This window comes from Ovis aries, chromosome 3, assembly GCF_016772045.2.
Source record: "Ovis aries strain OAR_USU_Benz2616 breed Rambouillet chromosome 3, ARS-UI_Ramb_v3.0, whole genome shotgun sequence".
In the NCBI taxonomy this organism is placed as follows: Eukaryota; Metazoa; Chordata; class Mammalia; order Artiodactyla; family Bovidae; genus Ovis; species Ovis aries.
In genome coordinates, this window is record NC_056056.1 from 93,067,211 (window position 1) to 93,090,284 (window position 23,074).

Sequence of the window (23,074 nt, forward strand, 5' to 3'; positions counted from 1 at the left end):
GAGATAAAGATACATAAAACAACTTTATAGAACTTTAATGTACAACACAAATGTATAGTCATTTATTCAACACAGTTTTCTTCTTTAAATCAATCCTATTTCATAAATAGGTACTTAACAACTTTGAAATACTCTGGCCCGGATGGCTAGGAGACAGGATATAGAATAGCACAATGCTAGTGGTGAAGACTATGCCAAAGCCTTTGACTGTGTGGATCACAATAAACTGTGGAAAATTCCTCAAGAGACGGGAATACCAGACCACCTGACCTGCCTCTTGAGAAATCTGTATGCAGGTCAGGAAGCAACAGTTAGAACTGGACATGGAACAACAGACTGGTTCCAAATAGGAAAAGGAGTACATCAAGGCTGTATATTGTCACCCTGTTTATTTATCTTTTATGCAGAGTGAATCATGAGAAACGCTGAGCTAGAAGAAGCACAAGCTGGAATCAAGATCGCCAAGAGGAATATCAATAACCTCAGATATGCAGATGACACCACCCTTATGGCAGAAAGTGAAGAGGAGCTCAAAAGCCTCTTGATGAAAGTGAAAGAGGAGAGCGAAAAAGTTGGCTTAAAGCTCACCATTCAGAAAACGAAGATCATGGCATCCAGTCCCATCACTTCATAGCAAATAGATGGGAAAACAGTGGAAACAGTGTCAGACTTTGTTTGGGGGGGCTCCAAAATCACTGCAGATGGTGACTGCAGCTATGAAATTAAAAGATGCTTACTCCATGGAAGAAAAGTTATGACCAACATAGATAGCATATTCAAAAGCAGAGACATTACTTTGTCAACAAAGGTCTGTCTAGTCAAGGCTATGGTTTTTCCTGTGGTCATGTATGGATGTGAGAGTTGGACTGTGAAGAAAGCTGAGCGCCGAAGAATTGATGCTTTTGAACTGTGGTGCTGGAGAAGACTCTTGAGAGTCCCTTGGACTGCAAGGAGATCCAACCAGTCCATTCTGAAGGAGACCAGTCCTGGGTGTTCATTGGAAAGAATGCTGCTAAAGCTGAAACTCCAAAACTTTGGCCACCTCATGCGAAGAGCTGACTCATTGGAAAAGACTCTGATGCTGGGAGGGATTGGGGGCAGGAGGAGAAGGGGATGACAGAGGATGAGATGGCTGGATGGCATCACCGACTCGATGGACATGAGTTTGGGTGAACTGCGGGAGTTGGTGATGGACAGGGAGGCCTGGCGTGCTGCGATTCATGGGGTCACAAAGAGTTGGACACGACTGAGTGACTGAACTGAACTGAGTGTTAAAGAGTGTTTCTGCCAACACAGGAGACGTAAGAGATGTGGGTTCGATCCCTGGGTCGGGAAGATTCCATGGAGGAGGGCACGGCAACCCACTCCAGTATTCTTGTCTGGAGAATCCCATGGACAGAGGAGTCTGGTGGGCTACAGTTCATCAGGTTGCAAAGAGTTGGAAGCAACTTAACATTCATGATTGAATTGATTGAAGCAACATTCATGCACACGCAGTAGAAATGTGAGTCACATATGTAATTTTTAAAATTTCTAGTACCTATATTAAAAAAAGATAAAACAGACTGGCAAAATTTATTTTAATAACAAATCATTTTAATTCACTATCTCAAAATAATATCAGTATGTCACTTGTGTAAAAATTACAGGAGATACTTTTATATTCTGTCTTGGTACTAAATCTTGGCTGTCCCGTATTTTACGCTCACTGTGCATCTCATTTGGACTAGCCACATTTCAAGTGCTTAATAGTCACATGCGGCTACTTTGTTGGACAGCAGACCCTAGTTAGCAATGCCAATAAAAATTAGTTAAGATCTATGTAGTACGTTATGATTTCCACAACCCTTTTGATATATAAATCCCGTGTAAGTCTGAGTAGGTTGCTGTTTAACATCTCCATTTCACAGAGGAAAAGCATAAGCAATTCTGTGTACTTTGCTCAAGGTCATCCACTAGCAAATGGTGAACTCAATTCTTACATTCAAACCTTTCTTGTGCTTCCTTTTCTAACAAGAAATACAAAGGGAAACTTTAACATTATCATATACATAGATCTGAAGGCTCTAGATCCAAGGCATGAAAAGGAACAGTTCTTTCAAAATCTATCTACACTTTCCTCTTCAAAAATCCTGCCAGTTTAATCTCACTGGAATATTTTACTTCCATTATTCTAAAAATGTGTGCTTTGAATAAACACTTTCCAGGTCTGAAGTACTATGGATGTAAGTGATACAGGTGGGCTTAAAAAAATCCTACCCATCTCTGATATGCTCTATGATATAGGACTCTACTTTTAATTACTCTTAGGGGTTAAACTGAAGTGTTTCAGAGTCCCATCTAGGTAAGAAATGAAAAGACTCCTCTTTTCCAGTTTAAAAAGCACATATGCCCCAAATGTTCAAAGCATAAACAGATCCAGTTGGCTGTCAGGGGAAGAGGCGCCTAGTGCTCAGCAGGCATATCCGGGAGATGGGGGTGGAGAATTGGGGCAGGCTAGCCTGAGAATTGGAGAAGGCAATGGCACCCCACTCCAGTACTCTTGCCTGGAAAATCCCATGGACAGAGGAGCCTGGTGGGCTGCAGTCCATGCGGTCGCTAACAGTGGGACACCACTGAGAGACTTCACTTTCACTTTTCACTTTCATGCATTGGCGAAGGAAATGGCAACCCACTCCAGTGTTCTTGCCTGGAGAATCCCAGGGATGAGGGAGCCTGGTGGGCTGCTGTCTATGGGGTCGCACAGAGTCGGACACGACTGAAGCAACTTAGCAGCAGAAGCAGCAGCTTGAGAATTGCCCTGCAAAGCTCCTCTCCCTAGACTGATGTTCCTGAAGAGATGCCAGTGGCAGCTGACTGCCTTCCTAGCCCAAGCTGCTGCCCAGAACCGCCTGGAGGTTCCCACGGAGGTGCGCAGGTGCTCCGGCTTGACTCCCAGACCTGACTGGTATTGTCCCCGTCCGACCTCCCTTTCTCTGTCTCCACCCCTATAAAGAGAGAGAGCTCAGTGGTGGCTGGAAGGTAACAAAAGGCTTCTAAAAACCTGTCAACAACAAAAAAACAATCAGTCGATCTAAGAAAGAAATGGAAAATTTTTTTCGAGCCAAATTTGACGATTATAACTCAAGAAGAGCATCTCAGAAAGCTCTAAGAATTGTTTCACCTGTTAGAAGTCGAAGCACAATAATACAAATTTTTTGTAAGACAGCTGTACATTAAATGACATATTATTGACAGTTTACGGAATCCAGATCTAAGTGACATGTGACCCCCCTATCAAGAATAAGTGTTATCTTTAAGGAGTCGTCTTACTGATGCCAGAATTTTGCTCTTCATGGTTAAGCAGGTATTTCTGCCGAAGGGGAGGTTCACGGAGGCTAGGTCCCTGCCTAACGCAGATACACAACGCACAACAGGTGGGGGAGAGGAGGCCAAAGGGTAGATAAAACTACCAAATCTGCTAGTTTGCCTGGCAGACTACAGCCTCCAAGTAGCCTCCACAAAGAACCCAACTTTCTCTGTAAGACAGCAGACGCTGAACGCTCCCTTCTCGGCTTACAAGGACAACCTGGAGGGCTTTCTCGGTCTCCAGGCAGCTTCTAGTTACTCTTGGTTACGAATATTCACACAAGTGAAGTGTAAAGTCTGCGTGGGTACTCATGGGCGCATGGTGTGACTCTGCCATCGTTGGGCATGTGTTGAGTTGACCAGTGCGATAATTCTTTAAGACTTCCAGGGATCCGCGACCCCACACCGCGAAGGTGCTCTGCCGACCGGCGTCAAGATCAGTTTCACCTCCAGTCTACGTGGCTCCCAAGCTTCGCGCATGCGCGAGGCGGAGCTGCCACCACCTTCCGGGCAGTGAGGGGCGAGCGAGGCGGGGACGGGTCTGGGTCGGGGCTGGGGGTGGGGTCTGGCCTGAATACCCTTTTCGGGCTCTTGCACTTGGGATCCCGTATCCGTCTCCAGAAGCAGAGCCCAGGAGGTGGGGACGGAAGCTGCAGCCGCCGCCGCTGACTGCACTGTCCCGCCGGGTGCACCAGCGGGACCTGCCGCTCCGGGGCTGAGGGCGGGCCGCGGCGCCACGCCCCGCGCACGCGCGCCGGGAGTCAGCTGGCCCGCAGCGGCGTTCACGTGACGCGGAGTGGTGCCCTGCGGACTGGAGGGAGCGAATCGCAGCCGGGAGGGAAGCGAACGGCGGGCTCCGCGGTGGCGGTAGCAGCAGCATGGTTACGCTGTACGGGGGCGTAGAGGGGTGAGTGCGGTCCGGAGCGGGGAGGCCGGGAGGGGCGTCCTGGGCCACTCTGGCACGAGGAGAGGGGGCGAAAGGAAGGCCGTAGCCGGGCCGGCAGGCTGGTGACCTCCCGCCTCAGTGAGGCTTCGGTCCATGCCTCACCTGGGCTTTGGGGCTGCGGGGCCTTGCGGAGGAGGAGTGTGTGCAGGCGCAGCGGTGCCCTTGGGTGCGCGGTCAAGTACTTTGCAGGCACTGTTTGCCACGGCCACACGCCGGGGTGGGTCCTTTGTGTTTTGTGAGGAAACACGCCCCTTTCTCGCACGAAAGACGCACTCCACCGGAGTTCCGCTGGAGCAGCTCTCTTTTTTTCCATTCCTGCTCCCGAGAGTTTTGCAGAGCAGGTGTCAGGTGTGAAGTTGTTGGAGTGGGGGTGGGGAGCGGGAGTGTGGTGGAATCCGGAACAGTGAGCTTTGCCAGAAGGTATCTGGTATCTAAGGGTCATCACAGGTGGCGCAGTGGTGAAGAATCCACTTGCTGCTGCAGGAGACGCATTGGATCCCTGAGTTGGGAAGATTCCCTGGAGGAGAAAATGGCAGTCCACTCTAGTATTCTTGCTTGGAGAATCCCATGGACAGAGGAGCCTGGTGGGCTACAGTCCATAGGGTTGCAAAGAGACGGACTGCGCTCGGGGACTAAAGCTGGGGCGGTCGGAGTGCTAGCCTGTACTGATGTCTGAAACCCTCCATTCTTTTCTTTTCTTTTTTTTTTTAATCCTCCCCGTTCTTACTGTCACTTAAGGCTCCTCACACTAGATCCAGCCCTCTTGTTCTTACATATTTCCTGCTGGGAAGCTTGTCTGCCAGACTTTTGTAATAACTTTTCTCCTTGGTATCACCATGGGTAAGACTTTTGCCCTGTCTGGGCTTCAGTTACCACATGTGTGAAGTGAGAAGAGCAATGAACAGAATGATCGCCAAAATCCCCTGCCAGTGACAAGTTCTATGAATCTGGGTGTGTCAGATCAGAGCAGAGAGTGGCTGTTGTCTGAGCTAGAGCATTTTTTAATCTGAGCTTGAACTGCTTCTATAGCAGTCACATCTCACTGCAGACGCATGGACCCCAGAGTCTTCTCTTTCACATGCGTGGTTATGATCAATCTCTCCTGCCCTGTGTCTATTGCAGTTTTTTAAACTAAGTACAGAAGTTTGTGTTCATCCTGGTCTTATTCATGTGTAACGTATTAAACCTTTTTTCCAGTTTGTTAAGTTCTTTGGGGACAATGTGCCACCTCATGCATTAACTACCCCTTGAAACTTCGTGTTATCTTTGAGTTTGATCAGCGGGTCTTCAGTGTCCTCTTCTGATAGTCCGAAAAGTACTGATCAATAAAGAAACATACATCACACCACCACAGACCTCCCTCCAAACTACCATGTCCCAGCATTTGACCATTTAGTTGCTTAAGCAGGTATTAACTCTCTTTCCCATCTGTCAGTGTCTCTCACAAGGGTGACTTAAAGACCTTGGCAGCTGAAGCTGCTAAAGGCAACCTTTAGCTATTGTGAGAGAAGTAGAGAGACTTGCCGTTCCTTTTATCTACCTGTGCCAAGTTGAGGGTAGATAAATGATCCAGAGCTTGACCCCGTGGAACTTGTAGTCTAGTGAGAGGCAAACAGGAAAACAGCTTAACCCACTAATACAGAGGAGCCCGGGGTGGGTGGGGTGGGGAGCACTGACACGGCTGAGCTAATGGAGCTGTGGTGGCTGGCCACACATCAGGGGTTTCAAGGCAAAGGGTCTTGGAGGATATGTAGGATGCCCCGGAGGGAAGCTGAATGGGAACTGCATTTCGGAAGTCCAAGAGCATAGCAGTCACTCAGCCACAGAGGGAGGTTTGGGAGTGGTAACTGGGTTTGCTGAAACTATCTCCCTTACACTGGGCTCTGCCTGTGACAAGGACTGCACAGGTTTAGCTGTTAACTGCAGGTTTTTCTGAGTTAAGACTGAGTGCCCCCTTGTGTTCTCTAGGGGAGGCACACGATCCAAGGTCCTTTTACTCTCAGAGGATGGGCAGATCCTGGCAGAAGCAGATGGACTCAGCACAAACCACTGGGTAAAGGCCACACTGAGGGGACCAGTGGGCTGGATTGTGGTTTTATTCTCTGTAACTCCTGTTAAGGTGGTGGCTGGGGGCTCACTTAGCAGCCTTTGGGGCAACACAGGTCACGCCTGCCTTTGTAACGCCTCCTTCCCTTGATTGGGGCCAGCTGATCGGGACAGACAAGTGCGTGGAGAGGATCAACGAGATGGTGAACAGGGCCAAATGGAAAGCAGGGGTGGATCCTCTGGTTCCTCTCCGAAGCTTGGTGAGTCTGGGTAGCGCTTGGGAATTAGGTCACAGCGACGCTGAGACAGTGAGTGAACTTGAGGAGTCTGGTGACTGCAGAGGGAAAAACACGTACATTCTTGTGGCTGCATTGTCACCTACAAGCCACAGGATTGGAAGAGCACAGGGCTTTGGAAAGCCTTGAGGCCTTGGTTTGAACCCCAGCTATGTCACTTAACATCTGGGTGACCCTCAGCACGTTACTTATCTTCTCTAAGCCTCCAGTTTCCTCATTTGGGAAATGCAGATAACAGTAGCTACCTCAGTTGCTGGGAAAGTAAAATGACGTGATACATCCCAAAGTGGTTCGCACAGAGCCTAATGCATGAGCGCTGATTAAATGTTAGCTAATATTCCTGGCTCAGAGCTTACTTTCAGGTCACTGTAGCTCTGGCTTGTCCCTGGACGTGTTCGTGAGATGTCCTGCAGGCTTGGCCAAATGCCACGCATTCCAAACCAAGCTCCTCTCTTCTCCGCTTGGTCCTCTGCCTGGTTTTTCTAAGGGTGCTGTTGTCCTTCCCAGCTCCAAACCTGGCGGTGTTGAATCCCTTGGCTTGTCCATGCTCAGTCCCGGTTCTTGCAGCCTCAGCCTTCTGAGGAAGGAGGAAGGAGAACTGGGCTGCGTGAACAGGGAAGGCCCAGCTGTAGCAAGCAGGGGCAGTCATCAGGAGGGGAGGGGGCTGAGAAAGGAGCTGGGTCTGGGCCTATGCTTGCTCGCTCACCTCCCGCGTGGCCTAGGGCCTATCCCTGAGCGGTGGGGATCAGGAGGACGCGGTGAGGATGCTGAAGGAGGAGCTGAGGGACCGATTTCCCTACGTGAGTGAAAGCTACTTAATCACCACCGATGCCGCCGGCTCCATCGCCACAGCTACGCCGGATGGTGAGGAGGTGGAGGGAGGGGTGAGGTTGAGAACTGGTTTTCTTGGGGAAGCCCCTTTAGCTGGCAGAACTTGACTTGCAAATGTCTGGGGAGCAGCCTCCACCATGGCCCCCACTCCTTTCATTAGCAGAAGCTTGCTAGAGCAAGGACTGGGCAGAGGAGGGAGGGCAGGAAGGGTATCTTCATAGGAAGTGAGACAGGAGTCAAACACAGGAGTCCACTGCAGAGGAGGAATGGGCCATGCAGTGATGAAGCTGGCTGGGGACAGCAGCCAGTGCTGAAAAGACTGGGAGGCACTCTGTTGGGAATGTAAAAGCTATGGGATCATGAGATGGCCTGTTTTGCCAGCTGTACCATCTTGGAGAAGTTACAGAACTCTCTGAATTTCAATTTCCTCATCTAGAAAATGGGGATAATTGTATTCTTAAGGTGGTTTAGGGCCTTGAATGAGTAGCACTGTGTGAACAGGGTCTCACACAACCCCTGGCACATGGCAGGGACTCAGTAAAGCAGGTAGTCACTTGAAGGCTGGCTGGGCATGGAGACACAGACTTGGATTCCTCTTTGGAGAAGGGCTCTATGTGACTGGAGTTCCTTTGAGACCTAGGCCCACCATCTTCAGGCAGGAAACTAGCTGGGCTGGGTTTTCTCCCCAAAGTTGGGTGGTGATCCCTTTGCTTGGGCTGGTTTCTGTCTGTCCTTTCGTCAGTCAGAAGCTCTGAGCTCTGTGCGGAGTCAGCCACACTGAGCCTCCTGTGCCCTTTCCAGGTGGGGTCGTGCTCATCTCTGGGACAGGCTCCAACTGCAGGCTCATCAACCCTGATGGCTCTGAGAGCGGCTGTGGCGGCTGGGGCCACATGATGGGAGATGAGGGCTCAGGTGAGCTCCCGCTGACTGGGCCTGTCCAGGGTCCTGGACCTTCCCTCCCTGCCACTCCTCATCTTCCTCTCCCCTCAGCCTGAAGACCCCTGGGGACTCTTGGGGGAACAGCGCCTGAATCTGAGCACAGGGTAATGACGAAGATCATAGAGATACAAATGCTGGGTTAGTGGCAGGCCCTGCTCTTCAGCAGTAACTTGCACCCTGGACTCAGATCCATGCCTCAGCATAACAGCTGTTGCTTACCTATGTTGACCTTTGGAGTTCTTTGGAGGGAACTGACACGATGAAGGTTAAGGCCGTGGAAGTCACGAGATGCATGCTAGTCTGCTAGCGGGAAAGGGGTATAGGAACTCCTTCCACCGTCACCTCTTTATAGGTAGCAGGTGAACGTGTTCATGAAGGCCGTTATGGTCTAGTTCCTGGCAGTGACGACAGTGGTTTGAGGGGCAGCTGGCTGACCCGGTCTTTATTTGGGGATGGGAGCGGAAGTGACACAGCTTAACCTGTTCTGTCTCCCCCACCCCAGCTTTCCCTTCTATGGATCAGATACAGTTTAATTAGAGGACCCCAGGCTGGGAATCGGGGCACCTAATTCTCTGTAATACCCAACCCTGTCTAGGTCTGACTGACCTTCCCTGTGAACTTGGGGAGACTGCCCTGTCTTCTTAGTCCTCTCTGCTCTCTGCAGCCTATTGGATTGCACACCAAGCAGTGAAAATAGTGTTTGATTCCATCGACAACCTAGAGGCGGCTCCTCATGACATTGGCTATGTCAAACAAGCCATGTTCAACTATTTCCAGGTACTTGCACCCAGTAAACGTGCCCGTGTGGATAGGACAGTGGGAGACAGAGCAGGAGTGGGTTCGGGAGAGGGACTGGGTGGGCCAGGGGAAGTCGGGGTGAGCTGTGGGTCAGAGCTGGAGGATGGAGAAGTCGTCAGTGGGGACAGGATTCAGAATGAGGTGGGTGCTGCTTTCCCCGAGGGTGTCAGGCATGAGGAGTGGGGCCAAGCTAGACTTCATCCTTGGGCAGCTAGACTCTGTGGGGAGGTGAAGGCAGATGCCATTTTAGGCTGCAAGGAGAGGTGCAGGGTGGGATTGGGAGCCAGCGCACACAGACCCGGGGCAGCAGATTCGGTCTGATCAGGTCCACTGGACCGTGAGCCACCTCTGGCCTGTGTGGTCAGGGAGGAGAGCCTGTTAAAGAGGTGGGCAGGAAGAGTTCTTGGGAAGGTATAGCCTCCCACCCAGGGCAGCAGGATTGACTGCCCTTGTCTGGGCTGTGCTCGTTTGCAGTGGGTTAGGAAGCAGCTGCCTTTAGCTGCACTAGAGGTGGAGGTGGGGAGAAGAGAAGGGAAATCAGTTTATTTGCTAGACATCTCTCTGGCTGAGGGCCCTATGAGCAAGCAGAGGTCTCACCTGACCCAGCAGATTGGTTCTGAACTCCACTAACATGTCTGCTCCTCCCTCCCTCATCCTTTAGTCATTAAGTCGTTACAAAGATTAACTGACCGAGGGCGTGTAACATGCTTAACATGCTCAAATTTTAGTGCCCCCCCCTTCCGTTTTAGTAATGTTGTCCAGGGAGTCCCTCATTCTTTGGGACCTTCAAAGGCGTCACAGGTGTGTAAGTTTGTTGTGATAGAAGATGGACCTGTGGTGAAATACATGTGGGGAAAACAAATCAGTTTCTTTTTGATCTGCCCTGTGCCATTTAAGGGAGAGGTGTGGTGAGCAGTAGTCGTCAGCACCTGAAGAACTACAGAGCACTCTTTGGTGAGACCAGGCTGCTCTGCGTCGTGTTCAGGCGACCCCTAAAGAGAGTAGAGGCCGTGCTGGGGAAGACAGAACTTTTCTCAAACGACGCATCTCCAATCCTACTCTCTCAAGCTTAAGCAGATATTACTCCAGCTCTTCTAACAGGAGAGACAGCAGGAAGGCCACCTGGGCGGGCCAGCTGGGAATTTTCCTTTGCCTCTGCTGACTGTCTTGTGCCCTCTCTGTCTCCCAGGTGCCAGATCGGCTAGGAATCCTCACCCACCTGTACAGGGACTTTGATAAATGCAGGTTTGCTGGGTTTTGCCGGAAAGTTGCAGAAGGTACTGGAGATGGGGCAGGGTTTTATCTGATTTTGTTCTGCAAAGACTTCCCTATTTGGAGGATGGAGTAGGATTCAGATGGGGATTGGAAGTCAGTGTGCCTTTGACCAAGTGACCTTATTTTCTGCCGCCATGGGCCTTGGCTCTGGTAGGCCACAGGGTGGAAGCAGAAGGACGCTCAGGTTGTGTGGACAGTTGTTCTGTGTTGCCTGTTTCTCTTCCTGACAGCTGTCAGGGCTTGTGCAGGCTGGATGTCTGTATCTGAGACATTCATGAAGCAGTTATCCTTTGGGAAAATCTGTAACTTTCTTTTTTAACCAGTGATACCCAGAGTACTAGGGGAGCACACAGAGGTTAGGCATATTTGGTTGGTTATCAGGGGAAGTTAAGCGAGGTCTCGTGTGTCTGCACATTGCTTTTTCTCCCCTGTACGGTCCACACTGCCTTCATTTCCTCGAGGCTGATTCCTGCAGCCTCAGGGCATTGTAGGGCCCCCTTAGATCCTGCTGGCCTGAGGCCCTTTCAGAGCAGAGCCAGGAAGGGGCTGGGCTGACCAACAGCAGACTGTTGGAGGTGGGTGGGGGGCCCCGACAGCAGTAGCAGCTGGCTGTTCAAGTTCTGGCTTCCCAGAGCTGAGAAACCCGCAGGGACAGATTGAATGACTCAGTGAAGTTAAGAGCACAGACCAGGCACCAGTGTTTTGCCCAGGGTGGGGGGGGGGGGCACCCTTTCTTGAGTGCCTGGAGTGAGCCACCTCTGTGCAGGACACTCTTCTAGGGTGGAAGTCCCTGGACGGGGCAGGGGCAGTGAGGACGAGAGGCCCGCCTGAGGCTGGCTTACCACCGGTCAGCAGGCGAGCCCCGACTCCTGACTGAGCCTCTGCTAGCCATCGGCTCTCCCCCAGTGGCTGCCCTGCCGCAGAGAAGGTGGGTGAACAAGGTGGCAGCCCCCTCGATGCTCACCCGCTGCCTTTCTTCCTTCCCACCCAGGTGCTCAGCAGGGAGACCCCCTTTCCCGTTACATCTTCAGGAAGGCCGGGGAGATGCTGGGCAGACATGTGGTGGCAGTGTTGCCTGAGATTGACCCGGTGAGTTAAGGGGGAAATTGGAGGTTGGGAAGCTGCTGACCCGGATCTGGCTCTTTCCTGTTAGGATGAGGTTGTCCCATCAAACTCTGTGTAAACTGGATACAACTCTAAAGTAATGTAGGGTATGCAGAAGATTCTGTGGGAAGTCTGTAACCAAACGATGGTTTGGCTTGGTGCCTGCCCTTCAAGGCTGGTCCCGTGGTGTGTGTATATGTAACAGATTGGCTGACTGTGGGGTCTGTGCTGTTGTGACTAGTTCAGTCCTGCTTCTGTCCCTTCCCCTCCCTTCTTTCCTTGCTCTCTGTTGCTCCTCAACCCATTATTCCTTTCCCTTCTTTCCCTTGCCTTTATGAGTTTATTTTCCTCCCTTTTTTCCTTTTCCTCCAGTCCACTTTCTGGCTCTCAGCTAGAGGGAGAGTGTCTAGGGTAGGTTGGGTTGGTTCTAAAAAACTGCCCCCTCTGGCACTGGTGAGGCTTGGTCACCCCCAGTTTCTATTTCTGCTTTCCGCCAGGTCTTGTTCCAGGGAGAGATGGGCCTTCCCATCCTGTGTGTGGGCTCTGTGTGGAAGAGCTGGGAGCTGCTGAAGGAAGGTGAGCATAGGCTGGGGGGCCCTGTGGGGATGAGCAAGGGCGAGGGATGGGGCTGGAAAGTGGGTGGCCTGGGCAAACTGCCTGCCTCGGGGAGGACTTGAGACCTGGGCCCCGAAGCCTGGACAGGCTACTGATGTCTCAGGCCAAGACCCTCAGCCTTCACTCTTCCAGGGAGCCTTTTTTCACTGTCCCATCCAGCTTCCTCGAACTCTTTTAGGACTTAGTAAATAAGCCCCGCCTTTTAAAAACTAAAGACAGATCTAACTTGAAGTCGGAGCTTCTGACCAGCATGTCGTGACAGCCCAGTCATTATAACCGTACCTCGAAGGGCAGAGGGTGGCTTGTGTTAGGTGGCTGTGTGGTTTTCATTGACACTGCAGTAGCTCTGGGACCCGATGGAACCCCCAGGTGGCAGGGCGGCCGTGGGCTCCAGTCTCCCACAGCCATCCCTGGGCCTCCGCTGCCTGCTGCGCCATCTGTGAGGGGTTTGGCGCGTGGGTCCCCGCAGGAGGCCTCTGAGCCTGCCTCTCTTCTTTGCCTCCCTCTGCCCCACCTTTTTCCTGGTCTCTTAGCTCTGTCTTCTGCATTCCTTCCTCCAGGTTTCCTTTTGGCGCTGACCCAAGGCAGAGAGATCCAGGCTCAGAACTCCTTCTCAGGCTTCACCCTGTTGAAGCTTGAACACTCCTCCGCCCTGGGCGCAGCCAGCCTTGGGGCCAGGCACGTTGGGCACCTCCTCCCCATGGACTACAGCGCCAATGCCATTGCTTTCTACTCCTATACCTTCTCCTAGGGCACCAGCCCCGGCTCTACCCTCTCTAAGCCCAGTGGACATCGGGTGCTGGAAGGCAGGAGGCTTTTTCTCCTTTTCCTTTTTTTTGTAAAGAGAGAAACACATATAGAAGAAAATAAATGCACTTTAACCACTCCCCAGCTGGACTGTTACCAAGCACATTTGCTGTGTACATCCTCAGCTTACTTGCCAGCAGGTATCCCAGAGGGCTCTGAAATGGTTTTAGCTTGGGGTTTAAAGCCCCATGCTCAGGTACTTGACCTGTGGTCTGCAGTCTCACCACACAGATAATCCATCTGTGTGCTGCCCCCACCCCTCATGCGAGATACTCATATGCCACGTGGCTGCCAGTTAACCTGTGATCTCAATTTTCTCCTGTCAAACTGGGTAAAAATCCTTGCCTGACGATGTTTAGTGGAACAAAGTGTTCTCCATGGGGAACATCACCAGGAATAACCTTAGACATACCATACCTCTCTTGATAGTTCCAGTAGGATTTAGGGGATAGCAGACAGTTCTAATCTGGAAGAATTGTTACCTCACTGGATTTTGGATTTAGAATCTGAAACTATTAGTGAAGAATTTAAATAAGACATATTTATGCTTTTCAGGGAACAGCTATCACTTCATACCATTGTCAGGTCTCTACTCTTCCAGCTGAACAGTGGAGGTCTTGGAGCACAGTGAGGAGCACAGGCTGATTGACTTTAGTGCCAACCTGGTGGCTCAGACGGTAAAGCGTCTGCCTGCAATGTTGGAGACCCGGGTTCGATCCCTGGGTTGGGAAGATGCCCTGGAGAAGGAAATGGCAACCCATTCCAGTACTCTTGCCTGGAAAATTCCATGGACTGAGGACCCTGGTAGGCTACAGTCCATGGGGTCACAAAGAGCTGGAAACAACTGAGCAACTTCACTTTCACTTTTCACTTTCATGTTCAGTTCAGTTCAGTCGCTCAGTCTTGTCCGACTCTTTGTGACCCCATGAACCGCAGAACGCCAGGCCTCCCTGTCCATCGCCAACTCCCGGAGTCCAGCCAAACCCATGTCCATTGAGTCGGTGATGCCATCCAACCATCTCATCCTCTGTCATCCCCTTCTCCTCCTGCCCTCAATCTTTCCCAGCATCAGGGTCTTTTAAAATGAGTCAGCTCTTCACATCAGGTGGCTAAACTATTGGAGTTGCAGCTTCAACATCAGTCCTTCCAATGAACACCCAGGACTGATCTCCTTTAGGATGGACTGGTTGGATCTCCTTGCAGTCCAAGGGACTCTCGAGACCAACACCACAGTTCAAAAGCATCAATTCTTCGGCGCTCAGCTTTCTTTATAGTCCAACTCTCACATCCATACATGACCACTGGAAAAACCATAGCCTTGACTAGATGGACCTTTGTTGACAAAGTAATGTCTCTGCTTTTTAATATGCTGTCTAGGTTGGTCATAACTTTTCTTCCAAGGAGTAAGCATCTTTTAATTTCATGGCTGCAGTCACCATCTGCAGTGATTTTGGAGCCCAGGAAAATAAAGTCAGCCACTGTTTCCACTGTGTCTCCATCTATGCCATGAAGTGATGGGACTGGCCAACTCATGAGTGTTCACAAAGTATTAGTTGAAAAAATGAAGGCAACACTAAAGTGTACAAGGTCAGATGTGTTCCTGTTTCCTTTGGCCAAAGGAGATGTGATGGGGTAGCTTATTATCCAGTCAGGCTTCTGCAGTACAGAAGGTCGTTAAGTCATAAGTGATTTTTAATGAGATTCTCCTTTAAATTTATAATCTCCTTCCCTAACAAGTTAGAATAAATTAATGGAATTCCATACTGCCAAGCCATTGGGAATGCATGTGTTCATCTGAGCTCAACAGCCAAGCAAGACAGCTGGGAACAAAAACTGCACTTGAAGAGGCCAGCATTGCCTCACTACCTGCGTTACCTCATGGACAGCACAGCCTCACATGCGCCACCCCATCAGCAAGCATTTACTGAGATGTCTGCCAACTGTGATGAGTGCTCTGAAGGTTTTTAATACAAAGATTAAAATTGAATGATACGCTTATACCAACAAAGTTTGGTGAAAATGTATGGACTGTACTGTTTACAGTATCTGTACTTTATTATACTTAGATTTTGAATGAAAGTTCTGGATGATGCACATCTTGAAGGCTGTGAATCGTTCAGGCCCTGTATAGACATAACTGCAGTATCTCAAAAAGCTGTAACTAGGCAAGCCAGCTGAGTTTTAGAAATCTGATTGTAAGAAGGAGGCAAAGAAAAGCACTCAAAACCCATAGGCTAGGGTCTGATCCCCTGATCTTTCTACCATATAAAATAAAGCCTCTCAGAGAATCAATGGGAGGTTCAAGCAAGGTGTAAAGCGTAACTAACCTCCACAAGAGCAGGAATGATGCCTGCTTATTAACGTCAGCAGCCCTGGTGCCTAGAACAATGCCAGGTACCTAGCAGGCTCTCAGACTTGTTCAGTAAAGTAAAAAGTGAAAGTGAAGTGGCTCAGTCGTGTCCAGCTCTTTGCAACCCCATGGACTGTAGTCCACCAGGCTCCTCCATCCATGGGATTCTCCAGGCAAGAATACTGGAATGGGTTGTCATTTCCTTCTCCAGGGAATCTTCCCGACCCCTGGAGGAGATCGAACCCAGGTCTCCTGCATTGCGGGCAGGTGCTTTAACCTCTGAGCTACCTTGTTCAGTAGTTGAAAGGCAAATACAGAATCTATTAACTTGTTTTCTAGAGAGGAGTAAGTTTTTCCCAGGAACAGGAAAAATAACAGCTATCCTTCAAGCTCAAGGATTTCCTGTTTCTGCCTCTGTTCAAAGGTACTCATATTATTGCCAATATTACTACCATGTATTAAGTGCTGATCATATGCCAGGCTGTATTTGAAATTATATGTGGTCAAATTTTCACAACAGCCCCAGAAAGGTGTTATACCTTGACAGATAAAACAGGTTCAGGCCAGAGGCACTAAGTGATGGAGATGGGATTCACTTAGGTCTGACTTCCAAGACAATGCTTTTAATACCTTGTAACACTTTTTAGAGTGGGAAATTGTGCAAATAAAACATTCATATTGAGACAAAATCACACACACACACAACTTCCAAGACAATGCTTTTAATACTTTGTAACACTTTTTAGAGTGGGAAATTGTGTAAATAAAACTCATTCATATTGAGACATACACACACCCTCCTCTAATAAAACTGCAAATAAAACTGATTCATATTGAGACCACACACACACACACACACACACACACACACACACACACACACACACCTTCTCTAATATAATGACCCCACTGAAGGAAAAACAGTACCACTGCCAGCAAATGCATTTTATTCTCATTTTAATGAGATTTTCAACAGCTGCCACTTTGTATAGCAAATTTTTTAAAATAACTTTTTTCCATTTTTGATACTTTTATGAAAATTATTTTCTTCAATTTTAAAGCTCTGCCCCTCCCACAAAGAACTATTAACAACTACCATGTAATGTATACATAGGGAAAAAAAAGGAACAGAAACAGCTTTTAAACACCTGAGAAATAGGGGAAAAGGTCCAAAGTCCAGGCCTGGGCCTGCTAGAGGTGCTGAGCTGCCCTGGCACTGTCAGCACTTCACCGTCCACACCAGCAGATGTGTAGGCCGCGCGCAGACCCGCTGGGATGTACCACTCCCTTTCTCTTGACCTCCTCTGCTGGCTGTCCTCTTCTAAATCGATCCAACAAAGGCAGCATGATCTTAACACGTGTTCAGCTTTGTAATGGAAATAACATTGTTTAGAAAGTTCAGAGATTCTTCCCTCTAGGTGAGGAAAAAAACATATCCAACGCAGTATTGATGGTTTCACTTCTTTCCGCTCAAACACATGCTCATTAACTTGTTAATTAGTAGATGCTGTTAATTATGCTGACATAGACAGCATGAAAGTTTCATATAAAAAATAAGATGCAAAATTATAAAAATTTCTGCAGCAGTTCAGGTTCCTTGTGGAGCTTCTGATGACAGAGCTGGTTCTGATAACAGTTCCTTTGACATGCACACCAGCTCCCCCATGAGTCCTGTGTTCTCAGGGTTCCATTCAGACCCCAAGAAGTTGAAATCCAAGTTTAGTAAGACTCCCTGCTGACAAAATGTGGTATACCCATCAATGGAATATGATTTAGCAATAAAGAACAAACTAGTAACAAATTATATGTCATGGTTGAACCTCAAAAATACACTAAATGAAGAAAGCCAGATACAAGAGACTAGGTTGTATGATTCCATTGAGATTATGTCCAGAAAAGGCAAATTTATAGTAATAGATTAGTGGTCGCCTAGAGCTAGGCAAGTACCATGCTGCTACTGCTAAGTCGCTTCAGTCATGTCCAACTCTGTGTGACCCCATAGACAGCAGCCCATCAGGCTCCCTGTCCCTGGGATTCTCCAGACAAGAATACTGGAGTGGGTTGCCATTTCCTTCTCCAATGCATGAAAGTGAAAAGTCAAAGTGAAGTCGCTCAGTCGTGTCTGACTCTTAGCGACCCCATGGACTGCAGCCCATCAGGCTCCTTCATCCATGGGATTCTCCAGGCAAGAGTACCGGAGTGGGCTGCCATTGCCTTCTCCAAGTACCATGGGTACCATGTAAATAGACATGAAGGATCTTATTGAGGGGATGGAAAGGTTCTAAAACAGAATTGTATGTCTGTGCCACTCAGAAAAGTTATTACAATCACTGACTTGTACACTTGAAATGGGCAAACTTTATGATAATACGCCTCAATAAAGGTGTTAAAAAAAAAAAAAGTCCCTGTCTTGCAAACCACCCATCAAGAATTAAACATTTCCGAAGGCCCACAATCAACAAGAGAGGATTCTCAATTAGTGTTGAGTTACAGAGTGAAAACATTTTCCTTACTATTTACAATATTAAAAGGGAGCCAGTAAGAAGACAGGACTGGGAAAGAAAGCTCAGCAGACCTCACAAATGAGACTCCTGATAACAAAACATAAAGGGCCTTTTTCTTTAAAGATGGTGCATCTGTTCCTTTGTAGATTTCTCTTCTGTCCCCTGGGGGTAGGGTGATGAACCTGTAACACCCTGTAGAGATCAGTGTAGTTAGCTGTCCCACTCTATGACCCCTCCCCCGGCAAAATCTGGACTGTGGATAGCTATGGAAGATTGGGCAGTGAGACCAGGCGGAGCTAGTGTGGTGGAGAACCTGACTGCCAATGCAGGAGACTTGAGAGACTTGGGTCCGATCCTAGGCTGGGAAGATCCCCTGGAGGAGGACATGGCAACCCACTCCAGTATTCTTGCCCGATAAATCCCATGGACAGAGGAGCCTGGTGGGCTACAGTCCATAGGACTGCAAAGAGTTGGACACGACTGAGGCGACTTAGCACGTACACATAAGTAGTGTGAACTCAGGACACAGTGAGCCATGTACAGAGGCCGTGTAGGAAACCTGAATGTGTCCCTGGGTCAGCCTCCTATTCCCCTGTCCTTTGTCACTAACGGCAGCTTCAAAATGGGAGAAATAGAAGATTAAAAACAGGGGGAAAAAACCTTACTAAATTGTGACCAACCAAGCCTGTGGATGAAATCTGCAAGGCAGCAGAGCAGTGGCTGCAGAAAGTACGCTGTGTACCACATGGAGACCAGGAGAACCAACAATCTGTGTGGGCAATGAGAGAGGAAACGGTTCACATGGTTCACATGGGTGATTGCGGGCAAAGGGAGGAGGAAACCAACATTCCCGATGCTCACCAGATCTCAGTCAGTCCTCCTGCTCTCTCCACCCACTTCCCAAACTAATGAGCTCTACATCTACCCCGGAAGAGAGTGGCCAGGGATATACAGTCTTTCCCACATGTTCTCCAAATCTTGGTCAAAACTGTCAGGCCTCTGGCTGAGCTCATACATCAACGTAATCCAAATCAAACACCACTATTAAACGTGATGCCAGGATCCTCAGCGAAGAACACTTGCCCCCTCCCATTTCAGCAGTGTAGAGTCCTGGGCTCCTGGTGTTTACATACTGGCTTTGCAGCAGCACTACTGAAGAAGTTTCCTTTGGCTACCTCTTCACACAACTTTCCTCCCTGACATACATGAATTTACACTCTGAGGTCAAAGTGTTTGACTGACCTTACTTCCCAGCATCTCCAAACGCAAGACAGAACTTTGCCATTATAGTAATACACAATTTGAAAAATGCTGATTACCTCTAAAAACACTTTAAAGTCATAATTAGCATTGTAACTTTAATAAAAGAGACCCAGGCTGTTTTCACTTTGGAAACTAAAGGTGCTGCAAAGGTCTAGCCTTTTCCTTACAATTTTCTGGGGTTTGACCTTATGTGGTACCCTAAAATCAACTGCCACAGTCAGAAACTGGCCCAAAGACCCAAAGCTGCAGCTGCTCAGGCCTAGGCTGTATCCATCAAATTCTCTGTTGCAGTTCAAAGGGATGGAGAAACTAAAAGGCATTTGTTTTTATCTTCTTGAAGAGCAAGAGATAAAATACTTTTCATTTTGGAGTTTGAGTCCAATAACCACAGAATCAATCACTAATAAAATAAGACTGGGACCAGTCAGAATTGGCAATTGTTAAAAATACATGTTCTGTTTCTATACTTAAACTTCCAGTTGCCAAAAAAAAAAAAGTAGTGGCTTAAATTCAACATCAAAATCATCACTTATAATAATACCAGCCTCATCCTGAAAAGAACAGATCTAGTCTGGCTTGCATCCATAATCTCTCCTACGAGGAAAAGTCTGAGTCCAGCCTTTCTTCACTGAAGACCCAGGAAGACCCACATGCATTTCCTGCTAAGGAGGTGGCAAACTGACTATAGCTGGACCCGTGGTCTGGGTGACAACTGTGCTCCCACCTCACAACGTAAAATAGATGGAGAAAAGTCAGAATGCAAGAGGAACCACCAGAAGCACAAACACACACATTAAAAAGGTGGTCACACTGCCAGCCACCTCCTGATCCCAGGGTCAGCACACTGTGTCTCAATAGGACTGGAAAGGCCAGTCCTCGGGTTCCGCTGCTTATCTGGCAGGAAGCTTTCTTACTCCTGACCAAATATGCCTTGTGAAATCATGCTGACATCCAAGATGAAACCCACAGCAGAAGGAGAAGCAAGCTGCTTGGACCACACCTAACAGCTTAGCCTAGGTGTCGATGAAGATCTGCTCCATGCAGATCCCTGAAGGACTTCCCAGACCAGCAGCCACAGAAAGAACCCGTGCTCCTCTTTGTGATGGAGACACCATGGTCTCGAAAACGGCTCCTGCTGTAATCCCAACACATTTTCAGCAGCCTTTAGAATTCTGAGCTCGGACAAGCTGATGCAGATTGAAGGAGGAACAGCAGTCCTGGAAGAAAGAGACCTTTGTTTCTACACTTCCAAGGTCCTCGCCTTATCAGAGGCAAACATTCCAGCTGAAAGCTGAAGCTGGAATTAAGACATTTCTTTATTTGCAGCCCTCCCTGAACACAGTTAAATGAGTTCCATTCTCTCAAGGTAGAGGCTTTGCGAATTCAGGAGCCCATCCGGAAATATGGGTTTGTATTTTCAATCTGACATTACCCTGTGGCTGTTAGAAAAGTCAGCAAGGGACCTCATAAGAAAAAGGAGAAATTCTTCAGTTTTCCAGACCCTAGTCCTTTCCTTCCAACCTCTGTCCCATAAACACATACTGAATTTACAGACTTTATTCAAGTTCCATGATCTTTTCCTGACAGGCTTGTCATACAAGACAGTGGCGGTCATACAGAGGGGCCACTGTTCTCCTCAGGCCCCTGCCAGTCCTCGCCCATCCTGGGAGAATGGCCAGGACCAGACACGCTCTTTTTCAGACCTGACTCTGCCACCAACCTCTCCAGCACACAAAGGCATCTCCTGGTGCCCAGTTTAGTTCCTTATGAGTATCAACAACAACAACAATAGCCAAAACACCTGTGACCTGTGGGCAGGAAAAGAATATACCCAGAAAGTTCAACCTAGAAAACTCAAAAAGCTGGGTATGTGGGAACAGCAAAACTTTATAACTGCTGAAACTGTCCCGGTGCATCACACAGTCACAGGGTCAAGCGGGACTCACTCTCCTAGGCTTTTCTGGAGTTCTTTTGCATAATTCTGTAAGGTGGGGAGAAGCATCAAACTGTGAATGGAGCTTCTTGCTAGCATTCTGAAAAATACATGGACTTATAAAAGTTTTGTACATGGACTTATAAAAGGTTTGTACACAAACCTTTTTAAGGAAAGTAAGATACAGGTGGACCAAGTCTTCACAGGGCTAGGAAAAACCTGTCAAAATAAATTTAAGACGATAACTATCAGGATTCAAGGATGATCTCTCCAGACTGAAGCTGATGGCCAGCAATGCATGCCTCTCACACACCTTTGGTAACAGTCTCTTCTTAAAAACAGAATAGGGTTCGGGGCAGAAAGGAGACAGGGGATTGGACACCATGAGAGACGAGGTGGCAAATCCACCCTAGAACTCTTATACCTTGTAAATAATGAGTCTGATGGCAGCCGTAAACAGAGGCTCAAGAGTAGATCAACAGTAAGTCAATGACTCAAGTGACACCACCATCCCAGTCCTCTCCTGTACTTTCATCAACCATCAAAAGATGGCTGATGAAAGTTGGTTTATCAACCATCTAAAGTACTGGTAAACCAGTACTTTTAAGCCTGTGTTTCCTTGGGGTTCAGGAAGGAGGGTTCAGGCAAGGAGGCACGGGCTCAGCAGGCCAGTGGTAATCCCCGCACATTGCAGGAAACCCCCAGGGGTCGGGAGCTGTGTACTCTGGTTTACAACACCTGTTTCTTCCAACTGACCCTCTTCCCATCCAGCTCAACAGACTGAATATGTAGTGCTCCAGGTGTTCATTGCCCTTGGTAAGTAGACAGCAGGGTGGGGAGGGCATTTTTAAACACCCAGATTTTCTTGGTCAGCTTATTCTTTTAAACACACACAGCAGAACATTCCTGATGAGGGCATGAGGAAAGACTGCAATTTCCCTAAATCGAAAAGCTAATAAAAATAATAGGAAATTGCTTCAAATGAAAGTCAGCAGAACAAAAGAGAAACACTGAGAGGCTTGTAGAGAAAGACTGAGCACATCAGTCACTGTAGTCACAGTGCCAAGTTAAACCACTGCTCCCTTCCCCGCTGTGCACCCCCTGCCCATCCCACCCCCCTCTTCAGCTCCGCTTTTTGTGCAGCACTGTCCCCAGATGTGGGGACATACAAGTCCTCCTCAACGCTTTCTGTCAGCTCAGTACTTCACTCCTGGTACAAATTCCTTGGCGTCCGGATTCAGGTTACTTTTGCTCTGAAATAAGAACCAAGAGATAATAAATCCCAAGGCAAGCTGCACTTTAGCACTTTAAAATTTATTTTCTCCTTGCTTATGTTATTACCAGTACCTTCCTCTCAGCCCAAAGGAGAGAAAAAAACAGAATTCCTTGCAACTCAGGCAGTTATTCCTGGACTGTTCTCAGTGGCTCCTGATGGACTCAGCCCCTGCTAACCTCATTTTCTCCTCCCTGCTTTAGACTCCTGTTCCCTTCATGATGTTTTCATTAGAGGCTTGTTAACCTGGACTCAAAAAATAATTTTTCAGTTCACAGGTACCTTAACTCGATGAAAATCAGAGTACTCCATCAAACTAGATTGGTTACCACAATCCCTGTATTATTTTTGTCTATCCTCCCTTTGGTTAGCTACTCTCTTGATCGACAAGATCTTGATCTAAAACCTCAGCAAACTGCCAGGCAAAATCATTCAGACGTGAATTGTGCAAGAACAATGTCACTTATGGAATTCTGACATTAAGTAAACATGGAAGGCAGAGAATTCATTTATCTGGTCTTCCAATTATAAGTGAAAAACAGTCTCTTAGAAGTATATTCCTTCCAAAATGAACCAGCAGTTTTTATAACAGAATCATTCAAAACTATAAATACAGATTTGAGGGACAGTAAAAGAAAAGGACAACAGCAAATGATAATTTAAAACCAAACCTCTTCCACGTTCAAATTTTTATCCTTAATCCCAATTCTGTTTTGAAAATGCCGCTGGAGAAAATGAAAGTTGGT

General features: G+C 48.2%; 2 protein-coding genes across 2 annotated transcripts in view; one reads left to right on the forward strand and one right to left on the reverse strand.

Moving 5' to 3' along the window:
• Positions 1-4,139: 4,139 nt before the first annotated feature.
• Positions 4,140-13,089, forward strand: NAGK (N-acetylglucosamine kinase). Its single transcript, XM_012173607.4, has 10 exons — positions 4,140-4,255; positions 6,263-6,347; positions 6,502-6,600; positions 7,359-7,500; positions 8,269-8,379; positions 9,071-9,183; positions 10,394-10,481; positions 11,471-11,568; positions 12,081-12,159; positions 12,759-13,089. Exons 1-10 carry the CDS (start codon positions 4,227-4,229, stop codon positions 12,947-12,949), a joined length of 1,035 nt encoding a protein of 344 aa, XP_012028997.2. The 5' UTR covers positions 4,140-4,226; the 3' UTR covers positions 12,950-13,089.
• A 3,196-nt stretch (positions 13,090-16,285) lies between these two features.
• Positions 16,286-23,074, reverse strand: part of PAIP2B (poly(A) binding protein interacting protein 2B) — a 47,062-nt gene continuing 40,273 nt past the window's right edge. Inside the window, exon 4 of the mRNA XM_004006056.5 lies at positions 16,286-22,308. Coding sequence (XP_004006105.1) covers positions 22,252-22,308 — 57 coding nt within the window. The 3' untranslated portion in view covers positions 16,286-22,251. The remainder of the gene's footprint in view (positions 22,309-23,074) is intronic.

Bases quoted from the DNA above. Each gene is read 5' to 3' on its own strand.
- NAGK (XM_012173607.4), top strand. From the start codon at position 4,227: ATGGTTACGCTGTACGGGGGCGTAGAGGG. The intron at 7,501-8,268 runs GTGAGGAGGTGG...TGCCCTTTCCAG, and splicing joins CGCCACAGCTACGCCGGATG to GTGGGGTCGTGCTCATCTCT. The intron at 12,160-12,758 runs GTGAGCATAGGC...TCCTTCCTCCAG, and splicing joins CTGGGAGCTGCTGAAGGAAG to GTTTCCTTTTGGCGCTGACC.